Source organism: Kryptolebias marmoratus, linkage group LG8 (genome assembly GCF_001649575.2).
Source record: "Kryptolebias marmoratus isolate JLee-2015 linkage group LG8, ASM164957v2, whole genome shotgun sequence".
Taxonomy (NCBI): Eukaryota; Metazoa; Chordata; class Actinopteri; order Cyprinodontiformes; family Rivulidae; genus Kryptolebias; species Kryptolebias marmoratus.
Genome location: NC_051437.1, coordinates 17,394,753 through 17,410,025, shown reverse-complemented (window position 1 = coordinate 17,410,025; position 15,273 = coordinate 17,394,753). Strand labels below are relative to the sequence as shown.

Here is a 15,273-nt window from a genome sequence, read left to right as displayed (position 1 = left end):
GGGCCATCCTTTACCAGATGCCTGGACCACCTCAGCTGGCTCCTCTCGATGCAGAGGAGCAGCGGCTCTACTCCGATTACCTCCTGGATAACTGAACTGTTGTTACACCTGAGAGCAGGTGCGGAGAAAGAAAACTCATTTCTGCTGTCTGTATCTGCAATCTCGTTCCTTCGGTCACTACTCAGAGTTCATGACCGTAGCTGAGAGTAGGAACGTAGTCCGACCGGTAATCGGAGAGTTTTGCTTTGCAAGCTCAGCTCCATCTCACAATGGACTGGTACAGAGTATGCAACACCGTCTGCTGATCTTACGCTCCAATCTTCCCTCATTCATGGACAAAACCCTGAGATACTTTAACTCCTGCACTTAATGTGTGCTGACAGGAGTTAGATTTGAACATGATCTGAATGTCAGCTGTATAAAGCAGTATTCATACGAAGCGCTAAGATGTTTTGAAATGGGAGTTGTTTTAAGACAGCTACGACCCGCTTTGGTCTTGGTTCCAGATTAGCTGTTGGCTCATTAATCTGGTCAGAAAATCTAGTTAAACTTTCCAAACTGAGATCATTCAAAGAGCTCCAGTATCTGTTAATTGTTCACAGAAGCCCACTTCAGAAGATTTAAACGCTTCGTTTAATACCTGAGCTTGCCTCCAGTCTTAGACTGATCTGAACCAAAGTCAAATGTTTGCATAAATATTAAGCGTGAAGCAGTGGGGGACAGGTGGGAAGAACATACTCCCCCCCCCCCGAGCTGCTGGCATCAGGAGCCGATCAGAGGGGCTCGTAGGGGGAGCGCCGCTGTGTCTCCAAGGGTGTGACAGCAGTATGTGAGTCGGAGCTGCTCCCGGGGCCACCAGCCCCCCGCTCAGGGCCCCCTGCAGGACGGCTACAAAAGCAACCCCAGGGTGGATGCCATAGCTGGGATTCCCACCCGTAACCGGGACACCTTCGCCCGGGGCATAGACACACTGGCAGCAGCCACACAATCAATTCATCAATCTCTGAAGGGAGTGGAAACTGCAAAAAAAAAAAAAAAAAAAAATAGCAGGCACTTCTCACAGTTTGGATTCTGGACAAGACAGGACAGGCCCACCGGGACCGATACAGAGGAGGACGCAGTGAAGGCCACGATGTAAAAGGTCAAACCCTGCAAACAGGACGTAGGAGCATCACATGTTCACCAAAATGAGTCATATGTACAGATCAACATGTCTGTACGCCTCCAGTATGAGATAAAGCAAACCAAAGAAATGTGAGAACAAACAATTTGTTGCTTATAAACATGAACTAGTTGGTACCCTTAAAGAGACAATAATCTTTGCATCATCTTTCAAACTATATGTTTGTTCCTTATAATATCACAGGTGCCTGTTTGAAGAGAACAAACAGCCACTCTGTAGTTTGGTATCATTGTCTACACGACACCACACATCGAAGAGAAGCGAAGAAGCTGTAAGAGGAGCTTCATGTTCCTCTGACTTCAGCTGCCAGTGTGAGGTTCGTCAGACTGAGGTCAACCTCCCAGGATGTGGACGCAAGAGGAAATGCAACCCCATGATCGTATGGATAGAAAAAGAACCAAGGAAGCCATCCAAAGCCTTTCAAGGTATGTCACTTTCTGATGGAACCAGATTTTGAGTTGTAATGAGCTCCGTTGGAAGGAGATCCAGGAGTGTCCACTAAACACACACACACACACACACAAAGCCATACAGGACTTCGTCATAGTGCTTGTTTTTTTGAGCCCTGGAGATTCTGGGACAGGTGAGAGGAAACTGGAGCTGTGCGGCCAGGCGCATCAGTCGTGTTTTCTGATTACTGTGGAACGGCACAAATAAATATATATGTGTGTGTGTGTGAGTGTGTGTGTGTGTGATCATTTCCACCAAGAGGCTCTTTGAACCACAATGCTGTGCCCAGTCTGTTATCCCTCTAACGACGGAAGGTGACTGTTTTATTAAAGAAGATTAAAAACTTGAACACGAATAATAGATGTCTTTTTTTTTTAAATATAGCGATTGCTAGTTTAAATGCTGAGCCTCAGAGAGTCCACCTGCAGCAGCTCTGAGATCGGACCCCCAAATCTCAGACTCTGTCTCCTCCTGCTGGACAAAAAACTGATGGACTAATGCAGCACATGTAAACCAGTAATAAAAGAAACTGCATATTCTTCATACACTCTGATGTCCTTCATGATTCAAAATTTTTAAACAGATCAGCATTAGATTCACCGTTACTCCATTCTCTAACGGGAACTGTTTCCACCATCTTCCTCCTAATTTCCCCAGAAATAAGATTAAACAGCTCATCTGTCAGAAGCACTTACTGATACCCATCTATTAGTAGCTATTAGCCCCCCACCATCACCACATCTCACTCACAACTCAGTGTTCAGGAATTTCTTCTCCCCCACCACTTTTTTTTTTTTTTTTACCATTTCCCTCCCAAAAATTAAGCGTGTTCTTGTTTTGGGTTCAGAAGTCACTTGACTCATCCGACAATGTGGGCTTTGTGACAGGCCCGCTCCGTGCGCATCAAAGAGGTGATTAACCAGTTGACTGGGAGGGGGGGTAGGGGGGTTGCGGGGGACAATACTGCTTTTTACAGGGGGAGAACAGGGCGCCCACTCAGGCTGAGAACACAACGCTGCCTCTGCATGCAGCAGCTGAGCCGAAACAACCCAGGCAGGCAGGCAGGCAGGCAGGCTGATCACACAGCTCAGCTGGGAGACGCCTTTCAGGGAGTTTCATCCGACTCAGCTCTGGCTTTGGCCCTCATGCTTTGGTCATTTGTAAGTTTGGTTATTAAATCTATTAATAAGTACCTTTGAGATCAGGATTAAAAAAGCTGCAGTGAAGGTGGAAGGGGGAGGGGAGGAGGAGGGAAAAGAGACGGACAGACCTCTGATTGGTGAATAATTCTGGCTGTTGGCCAATCAGACGCCTCTGTTCGGGAGGGAAATCTCAGGATTGCAATAAGACGGTGTTTCTTCCCAGTTTGATCAGTTTACAGGAGCTGCTTTCCTTTGTCATTTCGTCCACAAGGTGTCAGACTTTTTTTTTTTTTGTCCTCAGAGCTGTTTGGAGGTTGCTTCAGTCCCGTGAAATGCTGACATCTCTGTGAGCACGCTGGAACATCAGCATGGACCAGCTGACAGTCGGACTGTTCTGTGTGATTTTGTGGTTCGGGAGCCAAACGGCGTGGTCCCAAACACATGAAGGTTGGTGAATTTATAGTTTTTTAAAAAAATTATTATTATAAGGAACTTGTTTTTGTTCATTCTGCTGCTGCATAAAAGCTCAACTTCGTCTGGTTTGTATTCCTGAGCACCCATGTCTGTGTTATCCTTAACATGTTACATAATAAAACGGTTTGGGAAACAGAAATGCATTTATTTTATTAGTTTAAAAAAAAAGTAATTTGATAACCCTCCTGTCTTCAAGTCAGATCACACACACAGCACTTACTTCGCTTTCGTCCCTGAAAGCTTTTTTATTGTTGAATAATGTCTCACGAAGTTCCTTAATGGGTCGATGAGATCTCACTGAAGTCACTGATAAAAGATGCTTAAAACTAAAACAAATACACTCGGGCTCAAAGTGCACCTTGATGTCAGAATATGACCATTTCACAAATAGTTTGGTAATCAGTGGTCAAAAAAGACACTAATGGACAGTGTGCATAAACATTTATAACTCCAAAGAGGTCATATTACATTGATCTTAAACGACATTTATAAATTTGCTCTGGGTGGGCACTATATTCAAGCTTAGAAATGCAAAACCGAAAGACTCGAGGTCATTAAAATCCACTAAAACTAATGACAACATAATAAATCTCACTCATTTGCTGCTCTGAAATGTATTCCTTTGTAATGTTTATTCATTTCTTTGTATTAGGAGGGACTGGATTAGTGCATTCTTTGTGGGTTTCTTTTATTCTAATAGTCAGAAAAGTTTTGCAGCTGTTGCAGTGTTTACATGAAGAAGTCCTGCACCATCCGTCTCACCAGAAGCTCATGACTGCAGGTGCTCAGTCTTTAGCCCGAGCCAGGATTTGTTGTTTCTCCCTGGGAGATGATGTGTATGTCCTCCTTCCGTTCCTCCGTCAGACGGCTGTGCTCACACACGGCCCATTGTCTCCTGGTATGATCTCAGCAGCCCTTTCCTTACAGACGTGCACGCACACACAGAAGCTCTGTCCATCGCTGCATCATTCTACGCTCGCTGCGACACACTGTCCACATTTAGAGCTCTGTCACAATGAGCCACTTTGTCCGAGAGCGACCCCTCTGCCTCGACCCTTGGCCTCCTCTTCTTCGTTGCCCTCGGGGCCTGCACTTCTCCGGGTTTGCAGGCAGTCTGTTTGCTTCGAATCGAACTACGCAGAGGCAGCGATGCACCGAGCTCAGAAACAATACAACCCACAGGACTCACGTTCACCACTTCTGCAGCTTCATTTGTGTTTTATTCATTCCATACATTGATTCATTAAATAAAATCAGGACTCGTGATGTGTTTAACAAATTGTGTTACAAAGACTGAGGGTTCAGTAAAACCCTGGCTGTAGTTTTAGGATGCTCTTGTAAAACCTGTCCTTCTTTCCCCCCGGTGTGTCCGAAGTGTGTCCTGGTACACAGAACGGTCTGAGCTCCTCCGGCTCCCAGGAGAATCAGTACAACCTGATTAAGGACCGCTATGATGGCTGCGAGATCGTCATGGGGAACCTGGAGATCACTCAGATTGAGAGTAACTGGGACTTCTCCTTCCTGAAGGTGACCACAACCCCTCTGTTTGTTCAGGGTGATCGACCGAACCTCGAAAATGCAACAAATACAAACGGCGTTTTCTCAATACTGGCATGAAATTTTACACCAGACGTGGGTGACAAGTAATCCACACATACAAAGGAATCTAAATAAATAAGCCCATAAACAAAGTTATGTATAATAAAGTGGACTGACACAGAGAAAAGCATTGAGCACATTACTAACAGCTTCGAGACACCTCCTGTATGGAGAAACTTGTCACCTGCTTCGTTCAGGTGTGAGTTTGGCCCATTTCTTCCACGCTTCTCACTGCTATGGACTCTGATTGTCTGTTTTTACCATAAATTTTCAATTGGATCCAAGGCTGGGTCCTTCCACCAGCTTTATCTTCTGTTTGTGAAACCAGCTGAGTTTCCTCGGCTGTGTGTTTTGGGGTCTTTGTCTTGCTGGACAAAAGTCCACCTGGTGGATGGCAGCAGATTCTCGTCAAGAATGTACTGTTTCCCCATTCATCCTTCCTTCAATTATCTGCGAGAACCTGATGGCTCGCCATGACGTTCTCCCCTCCAAACGCCACTGTTTGTATGGCGTTTTTTTTTGGAGGAGGGTGATGTGTGGCACCATTTCTCCTCCGAAGATGGCGAGCGCAGTGACATCCAAAGACATCCATGATCTCATCTGACCAGACTAAAGACTCCTAGCTGTTCTGCAGCAAACTTTAAATGTGCTTTGATGTGTTTTTTTTCTTTAGTAGAGGAGTCCAACTCTTTAGAGGCCATGGCGGTTGAGTGCATTACTGATTGTTTTCTCTAAAACAGCTGTACCGGTTCATTCCAGGTGTTTCTGAAGCCCTCCACGAGTGGTCCTCAGCAGTGTGTGTAACCATGTTGTCCAACAATAAGGTCGCAAAGAGTTCTTGGCTTTTCCCAATCTTGTGTGACATCTAATAGGCCATAATATGCATCAGGATTGCTTTCTAAATGCTAACTTCAGCTGGTTTCTTGGCTTTCGAAACCATTCTGGGTCTCCTTTTCTTCATGCGTTCAATACTTATTCCCAGTGACATTCCACTTTATTACACATAACTTAATTTATGGACCTATTTGTTTTGGTTTCTTTGAATGTGTGGATTACTTGGGTTGCTACCAACATCTGGTGTAAATTTCATGTCAGTAGCCCCATTAGAGAATATCTTAGCTGGGAAAATGTTGATGTATTCAGTGCTTATTTTCCCCGCTGTAAATCAGATGGGGTAAAAACCCCTTTAACTTTCTGTCTCCTTCCACCCTTCAGACAATCAGAGAGGTGACTGGCTATGTCCTCATAGCAATGAACCACTTCCAGGAGATTCCCCTGGGCCAGCTCCGGATCATCAGAGGAAACAGCCTGTACGAACGGTGCTTTGCACTCTCAGTTTTCTTCAATTACCCCAAGGATGGCTCCAACGGCCTTCGGCAGCTGGGGCTCGCAAATCTGACAGGTTAATGGGACGCGCTATATTACAGACAGGGAAAATGAAATCAGAGAAGATATACTTTCTGAGGCATTACCTTTAGTCACTGTATTCACACACAAGCCCAACTTAAAGCTTGAACTAAAAACAACTAATGACGCTGGACTCTCATCCAGTTAGCCCCTGCTAAATGATGTTTTAACTTTGTTTGTTTTGGTTGCATCTTTTTTCGTCTTCACAGAGATTCTGGACGGAGGAGTGCAGATTATTAATAACAAATACCTGAGCTATGGCCCGTGGATTTTCTGGCAAGACATCGTGCGAGACAACAGCGCTCCTATTGACATCCAGCAGAACGGGGAGCAAGGTCTCTGCCTGGACAGTCGCCCCTCCCAGTGTTCGATCGTCAAGCTGTGTCTTTTCGTCTCTGAATGCTCGTCTTTCTGTGTCTTTCTCCCCCTCTCTCTCAGGCCCATGCCACAAGTCTTGTGGAGATTATTGCTGGGGGCCAAATAAGGACCAGTGTCAGATCTGTGAGTGTCTGCATGAAGGAATAAGTTGAGACAGACTGATGCACAGAGAGAGAGAGAGAGAGAGACAAGGATAAATTGGTGACCTCTGTTCAGTCTGTCCTCTCGTGTGTTTTCTCAGTGACTAAGATGGTGTGCGCTCCACAGTGTAATGGACGCTGCTTTGGGACAAGCCCCAGGGACTGCTGTCACATAGAGTGTGCAGCAGGATGCAAGGGCCCTCTGGATGCGGACTGTTTTGTAAGTGTGTTCCTGTGGCCTGTTTTACAAGAACAAAATGGAACCAGACATCGGTTTACAAACCATGTCGTTGCTCAAATCAGTTGAGCAACAAAAAGAAGAGCTTAACAAAGTAAATAAATAAATTTATTTGGCTATAAATTGTGGGCTTGAAATGAAATGAAAATTTGTTTTATTTGCCTGCTTTTAGAGTTCAAATGGCTTTTTGAGTTATCTTAAAGGTGACAGAGTAAGAAAAATGGGAAAAAGAAAAGGTCTTGCCCTTCTACAGACAACACTGAATAATCTTCCTACCAAGGATCTCTTCAATTATATAATCATGAAACACTCTTGTATTATTCATGCCTACACCACAAACAAACTAGGAGCAGCCGATCAGAATACCCTGCAGTATGGCACTAAATTGATCAGCTTTAATATTGCTTTTATTACTTGTGATCAATTTAAACCCAGAAATCTCTATTTTTGCTAAGTTGAGATCAACAGTACTGAACTGACGCTGAACTATATAGTGATTCGGTGTATCGGTGTGAGTTGAACAGGTATTATTTGACCAATTAAAGAGCAGTTGTATCAAGCTTAAATTGCAGGAAGTTGTAGACACAAATGTTGTCTTTGATTTTGGGCAATTACATAATTTATTATATAACTCAGATGCACTTGGCTGTTTGTGTGTACCTGTAAAGGCGTGCCGTCACTTCAATGACTCCGGAGCCTGTGTTCCCCAGTGTCCCCAAACACTCATCTACAACAAGCAGACATTTCAAATGGAGACCAACCCAAACGCCAAGTACCAATATGGATCCATCTGTGTTTCTCAGTGTCCCAGTAAGTGGCGTGTGTCTTTCCATTAGGAAAGTAAGCATTCATTTATCAATAAATACTAATATCCTGTGTAAGACTTGAAAATAAAAACGCCAACAAATTACCAGCTTTTGTGCCTTGATGATGTTCTTTTTGTTTGTTTTCTTTGTCCATAGCTCATTTTGTGGTGGATGGCAGCTCCTGTGTGAGCGTCTGTCCTCTGGACAAGATGGAGGTGGAAAGAGAAGGCCAGAGGCAGTGTGAGCTCTGCAGCGGGCTCTGCCCAAAAGGTTGACGCAAAGTGAAATTTATTCTTAGATTAGAGAATATACAGTATGTCTGTAAACAAACGTTACAATAGGTGTTGATCGCCTCTGCAGTGTGCGAAGGAACTGGTGCTGAACACAGACAGACCGTGGACTCCAGCAACATCGACAGCTTCATCAACTGCACCAAGATCCAAGGCAGCCTTCACTTCCTGGTCACAGGGATTCTTGGGTAATGTACTCTAAATAAAGTCAGAGAATTTCAGAGCATAATGTCGGACAGCTGATGTGTTTATGCTGGTGTTGTTTTTGCTCCTGGCAGAGATGACTTTAAAAAAATCCCGCCCCTCGACGCCAAAAAGTTAGAAGTGTTTCGCACCGTGAGGGAAATAACAGGTTTGTTTCATTCATGTTTTTAGTCAAATCATATATTATGATTATAAGACAAAAAGGAGACATACAGTATGAAATGCAAACTGATTACAACAGCAGATTTTAAATGAACATGACAAGTATTTCTCTTGGAAATGTAAAAAATGCCGAATAGCCTTTGAAAGTCTACGCGCGCAGAAGGCCAGGGTGCGCTCTAATCATTTTTTAAAATTTATTTCAGATATCCTAAACATCCAGTCGTGGCCTAAAGAGCTGAATGACCTGTCTGTTTTTTCGAGCCTCACTACGATTCAAGGAAGGTCGCTCTACAAGTAAGGCTGACGGAGGCAGCAAAGGTTAAATACTAACTAACGGCCTGTAAAGACGTGTTTGAGACAACCAGTTATGCAACTCCAGTCACTTAATTTTGATCTGTCCTGCTTGAGTTAATATCATTCTGTGTGGAAACCACAGTGGCTTACATTAGCGTGTGCCATCACTGATTTCACACACCTAACACCCTCCTGTGTGTCTGTTCAGCTTCGAAAGCTCCTCTGCGTTAGCGTCTCGTAACAAATCCTCTCTGCGTTTTGTTCACACGTTCTAACCACGCCCCCCCCCTCCGTGCTTCACAGCTGTGGAAAGGTATGGAAATTTCTGTGTTAGATTCCTATTTTAACATTCACATCCAGACTATGAAGTACCATTAAATAGACAAAAAACCTAAATGACAAAGTTTGGACGTGAGCTTTAATTAAAAAGTGTTTTTTTTTCTTTCCTTGTGTCTGCATCTTCCAATCCACGGAACAAAAAAAAGGCGCTTCTCTCTGATGGTGATGCACGTCCCCGCTCTCACCTCGCTCGGGCTGCGATCTCTCCGGGAAATCAGCGACGGCAGCGTGTATATCAGCCAGAACGCCAACCTCTGTTTCCACCACACCATGAACTGGACCCGGCTGTTCAGAGGCCGCAGAGTTCAGGTCAACAACCTCAGCAACAACAAGCTGCTGGCGGAGTGCGGTGGGTTTGGGGAGCATCGAACATCTGCGGCCTTGCGCTGTCTCGAGGGGGGAAAGACGGGCAGGTGACTGCTCCGGTGCTGATGCTCTCACTTGGTTGTGTTAACAGTTGCAGAGGGACACGTGTGTGACCCGCTGTGCTCCGACTCGGGTTGCTGGGGCCCCGGACCCGACCAGTGTCTCTCCTGCAGGAACTACAGCCGTGACGGCACGTGTGTGGACAGCTGCAGTTTTGTGTCCGGGTCAGTAGCGGCAAGCTTGTGGCCTATGCCGCGTCGTTTCCTCTTCGCTCACGTGCACGTTTTCTGACTTTCGTGTCCGCAGACCTGTGAGGGAATTCGCGAGGTCTGATGGGGAGTGTGTTGCTTGTCACCCAGAATGCAAGCCTCAGAGGAGGAGGGTCAGCTGCACAGGACCGGTAATCATTTGCTTTAATTATACAGAAGTCTGTTTGCATTTGGCCCTTTTTCTGTTCATCTGGATCATGCTTATCCATCGGTTGTATTCACATGTTAGTAGTCCAGCTTTTAAAATCTTGATAAAAGAAGAAACTTTGACTTTCTTTTTCTATGCCTGAACTTGGACTCTTAAGTTCCCCTAATATGAATTTTGTCAAAACTCGAGTGTGTTTGAAAGGAAACAGAAAAGAAAACAGTTTAAAGTGTTTTAAAAAATATTTATAATTGGTATAAGTCATTACCAATTAGAAAATTGGTAATGACTTCCTTGGCAAACTATCCAATTACAGCCCATCTCATTGTTCTTATTTCTCTCACGCTTTTCTCCTGTGAGGGGGCGGATGAATGCGTAGCCTGCGCCAATCTTCAGGACGGCCCTTACTGCATGTCCTCTTGTCCCAGCGGCGTGAACGATGGACAGAAAGGCCTGATTTTCAAATATCCCAACAAGGAGGGTCACTGTGAACCGTGTCACCACAACTGCACCCAGGGGTGAGTCTCGGCTTGAAGCGTGCCACTGCGTATTTGTGCAGGCGTCCAAGTGTCAAAAGTGCCACTTTTCGTGCATTTCAGATGCTTCGGCCCAGGGTTGAACGACTGTTTGGAGGCGGCGAGGCTGGCGGTTAGCAGGTGACGGTTTCCCCCTGCTGGTGAAATCAAAACAAAACACATGCAGACATGTTCTTGTAGATAAGTAGATAAAAAATCTGGACAGCCATTAAGGTATTTCAGACAGTTCAAGTGTCTCCTGGGAAGAACGAAAAGAAAGAAACAGGCAACATGATTCAGTGTAAGAGGAGGAAAACCCTTTAAAAATAATAGAGTTTGTCCTCTTCAAGCACCATGAGATAAAAATTGCATCTCTACGTGTCCTAAACTATTCTAATGCTGTCATTTTGTTTAAAAAGGAGACTTGTATCTAGACGAGTTGACGTCTCAGGATGCATTTCTCCTCTGTGTCTTTCCAACCATCGGTGCTTCCCTCCGCAGTGGTCAGATCACCTGTATAGCTTTAGGGGTCCCGGCTGCCCTGATTGTCTGCCTGGCGTTGTTTTTCCTGGGAGTGTTGTACCACAGAGGCCTCGCCATCCGTCGCAAGAGAGCCATGAGGAGGTACCTGGAAAGTGGAGAGGTGAGACGTCAGAGGCCGAACCTTCACGGGTCGCGACGATTGGGCGCAACCGAGAGGACAGGACAGATAAAAACTGTTGTGTCTTTGACAGAGCTTTGAGCCTCTGGGTCCTGGAGAAAAAGGCACCAAAGTTCATGCTCGTATTCTGAGGCCCTCGGAGCTGAAAAAGATCAAACTTCTTGGCTTTGGTGTTTTTGGTACAGTGCACAAGGTATACATTATTTCTCTCTCGTTGATTCTCTGTTGGTTTCTTGACCCATCAGATTTTTCTGAAAGAATTTCTTTTTTTTGTTGTTGTTTAAGGGCTTTTGGACTCCAGAGGGAGAGACAGTGAAGATCCCAGTGGCCATTAAGACCATCCAGGACAGCTCAGGCCGACAGACCTTCACTGAGATCACTGATGTGAGTCTGTGGGACAAATATACAGGCAGGCAGGTCAAACGTAGTATTACTACAAACAGTGTTCCCTTTTTCTGCAGCATATGCTGTCCATGGGCAGCATGGACCACTACTACATTGTTAGGTTGCTGGGAATCTGTCCCGGCGCCAGTCTGCAGCTGGTGACCCAGCTCAGTTCTTACAGTTCCTTACTGGAGCACATCAGGCAGAACAAGAACAACCTCGACCCCCAGCGCCTCCTCAACTGGTGTGTGCAGATTGCTAAGGTGTGGGCAGCAGGAATCCTTTCCAGGAAATGTGTTTTGCTGTTAAAGTTGTTGCAGCGTGGGCAGATTTTGTGCATTTGTGTTTTAGGGTATGTTCTATCTAGAGGAGCACTGCATCGTCCACAGGAATCTGGCGGCCCGCAACGTTCTGCTGAAGAACGACTATCAGGTCCAGATCTCGGACTACGGCGTGGCAGATCTCCTTTATCCAGACGACAAGAAATATGTCTACACGGACACAAAGGTTGCTGTGACTTGTCTGACGTGACCTCAGTAGTCGAGACAGATGCGTCCAAACCGCCTGCCTAACCGTTTCCTCTGCTCTCGTTCAGACACCTATAAAATGGATGGCCCTGGAAAGCATCTTGTTCCGAAGATACACTCATCAGAGTGATGTTTGGAGTTACGGTAAGAGGCGCTTAAAGTGCTTCCTCTTCACCGCGGCTCTTTGCGAGCGGCATATTTATGTGGCGCCTCACTTCTTCGGACAGGGGTGACGGTGTGGGAGATGATGTCATTCGGGGCGGAGCCGTACGTGTCCGTGCAGCCTCAGGACGTGCCAAGCGTTCTGGAGAAGGGCGAACGTCTATCGCAGCCCCACATCTGCACCATCGACGTTTACATGGTCATGGTCAAATGTACGTCTTCAAAAAACGCTTCTCCTGTTCGAACACCAGCAGAGCTCAGACTCTTTTTTTCATTGAGCACAAATAAAGACTGCATGAACAATACAATACATGATAAAATATGACACCATATGACATGATAAAATACAATATTATACAGCATAATAACATTACAATATGATAAAACACAATATACTTTACTGGAGCCTTGGGGAAATTTGTTTTGGACAATTTTGGATAATCAGACAGTTGTCTTTTATATGTGCTGTATCTTGTTTTGTTCAGGCTGGATGATTGATGAAAATATAAGGCCAACATTCAAAGAGCTGGCCAGTGACTTTACTCGGATGGCAAGAGACCCACTGAGATACCTTGTTATCAAGGTGAGGACACCCCGCAGACTTTGTTTCACAGCTTTGTGCCCCGGATTTGCACCTCAGCCCTAATTCGACGCCCCCGCTTCTCACCGTTGATCCGCAGCAGGAAGGAGACGACGCCATGCCCGGTGTAATTCACCGCAGAGAGTCAGAGCGAGGACTCCTGGACGCAGATTTGGAGGACCTAGATGAGGTGGGGCTGGATGACGGCTTGGCCACGCCTCCTCTTCAGCACTCTCCGTCGTGGAGTCTGTCGCGTTCGCGGATTAATTCGTACAGGGTAACACACAAGTGGCTAATAGGTTTACCAACGTGCTCCTTCAGAGTGTTACATGTTGGGCTTTTCTTGATTTGTAGAGTGGCACATCTCAGACTGGGCCGGCTGGATACCTGACAATGACTCCAAGTCCTGTAGATAGCATCCGCCAGGTGCGACAATCGTGCTGCAAATATACTCGCTTCTATTGTTTTTTTTTAATTAAACAAAATATGAATTTAGCTATAATTCAGAACTTCACATTTATTGTTTGAGATGTTTAAATGAGTCATTCTAACAGCCGCTGGATTTGTTTTTGTCTCTTTCTTTTTTTGCCTCAGCTGTGGTTTCGCAGGTCTCGTCTGAGCTCAGTGCGGACGCTGCCCGAGAGGTCAGAGTTCAGAGGGAGTGGCAGGGAAGCAGAGGTGCGCGAGGAAGGCCTGCGGACGGGAAGCCTTCACCGGAGCAGGCTTGCCTCGGAGAAGAGTCATCCCCGTGTGGTCGTCAGCCGACACAGGAAGCTCTCGACAGCCTCGAGTCCATCCTCGTACAAGGTGTGGACGGCAGAGGAAGAGGAGGAGTTGGATCATTATGGCTATGTTCTGCCTGCGTCACCTGGAACACCAGAAAGAGGTAAAATACATGCCAAAACCGTGGCATTCTGGCTTTACCCTCTACGTGTAAGACATTTTATTGCCTTGCTTTGAAGTAACAGATTAATCTTCTCTCATTGTGGCTCACAGTCTCTAGAATATTTCGTTCCGGCAAAAGAAAGCCAAGCCTGAAGAATAATCTTGGTCTTATGCTGTCAAACCCCTCCCAGGAATATGAAACTATGAGCACAGAGTCCAGTATTCCCTCTCTCTCCCCCAGCAGCAACATATTGCAGGGAGGCGACACACTCATTGCATGTTGTCCTAAAGTCATACCTCTACCTTCTCCAACCCTCGTGGATGTGTCACGCACAGGAACACTACAAGTGGAGGCCCTGACCTCTGCTGTCGGGAGTAATCGCGAGGCTTGTGAGGGAGCTGTGGCAGAGCAAAGAGGCTTGGCAGATACACCTCAGTTCACCAGTGCATGTGTGAGTGAAGCCGAAGGCGGGGATGAACAGGCGGAGGGAGGCCAAGGGATTGGCAGGTATGAATACATGGATATCCGGCGCTCTGACTCTTCAGAGGGAGGCGACCCAGAATTGCGAAGAAGCGGGAGTCAAACATCCGCAAGATCTGCAGCTGAGACGCGGGACGCAGACGAAGCAGTGGGAGTGTTTAAAAAGGAGGAAAGGGGGCAAGAAACCGAGAATCACCACAACACAGACGAACCCACCCATCTCCGGGCGATTCCGAGCAGTATGCCAGATGTGCTGACAGCTGGAGAGGGGAAGGTGGAGGAGTATGAGGAGATGACCGGATTAGAAGTGCCCGATGGGTGGGGGCCCACAGAATATGAGAACCTCCCGGCGAAGGAGAGGGCTGCTCCTGAGGAGGTGGGCGGTGCCAGGTGTGCAGGGATCCAGGAGTACATCAAGGTGTGTGCTGGCAGGGGGGAGCCTGGCAGCGGCGCATCATTTGACAACCCGGACTACTGGCACAGCAGGCTGTTCCTCAAGCCAGATGCTGTACGCACCTAATAAGTCTCACTCAAGTTTTGGACTATTTTTGGAATGTTTTTTCACCTATTTTCTGGGGTGTTTGTTTTCTCAAAAATCAAAGTATTAAAAGGCATATTTTTTCTAAAATTATTATTTCACTGTTTTTTTTATTTTATTTTTACAGAAAACTGTAATTTACAAAACCAAATATGATCCAATACAGACCCATAAAATACAGGTGACTGTAGGCATATCATGTAAATTCTTTTGTTAAGGGCATTTAAAATGTGCTTGGCTTTATTTTAAGGCCTAATTATTATTGCTGTGTAATTTCTTACAGTCTAATGAGATGATCCATTTAAGGACTCTCTATGTACTTTTTATTTTCATATTAATTATTGTACAATTACCTGATTTTGCATATATACAACTGTATTACTCATATCAGTGGCCCCTTTTTACATTGTCTTTATGCTTGTTAAAAATAAATATAATAATTTTATAATAAAAAAGACTCACTGACTGTTTTGTTCAATGTTTGATCAACGTACACCAATTTGTAGGCTGGCAGTTTTGTGGAAGAACGACATCAGGAAGGCGTCAATGTGATCTACGCATGCGCAATAAAAGAATTGAAGAGAGTTAACGTTAGCGTTTCCCCGTTTTCGTCTAAACTCAAGCTAAATATATGTATGTAATAAAATCACTCCG

The 15,273-nt window shown here is 45.5% G+C and overlaps 1 protein-coding gene across 2 annotated transcripts; it reads left to right on the top strand.

The window, feature by feature from the left end:
• The first annotated feature begins 2,624 nt into the window (after positions 1-2,624).
• erbb3b (erb-b2 receptor tyrosine kinase 3b) lies at positions 2,625-14,903 on the top strand. 2 transcript variants are annotated; one of them, XM_017415226.2, is made up of 29 exons: positions 2,625-2,793; positions 3,077-3,222; positions 4,625-4,776; positions 6,064-6,250; positions 6,465-6,590; positions 6,694-6,756; positions 6,875-6,993; positions 7,680-7,821; positions 7,974-8,087; positions 8,178-8,295; positions 8,386-8,459; positions 8,677-8,767; positions 9,253-9,455; positions 9,564-9,696; positions 9,779-9,872; positions 10,247-10,404; positions 10,486-10,542; positions 10,903-11,044; positions 11,136-11,255; positions 11,348-11,446; positions 11,524-11,709; positions 11,798-11,953; positions 12,042-12,117; positions 12,201-12,347; positions 12,621-12,718; positions 12,819-12,992; positions 13,070-13,141; positions 13,310-13,601; positions 13,712-14,903. In XM_017415226.2, the coding sequence occupies exons 2-29, from the start codon at positions 3,144-3,146 to the stop codon at positions 14,599-14,601; spliced, it is 4,362 nt and encodes a 1,453-aa protein (XP_017270715.1). In that variant the 5' UTR covers positions 2,625-2,793; positions 3,077-3,143; the 3' UTR covers positions 14,602-14,903. The 2 variants fall into 2 exon arrangements, with proteins under 2 accessions (XP_017270715.1, XP_017270714.1); XM_017415225.2 differs by having other exon boundaries at positions 2,627-2,793; positions 12,816-12,992.
• The last annotated feature ends 370 nt before the right edge of the window (positions 14,904-15,273 follow it).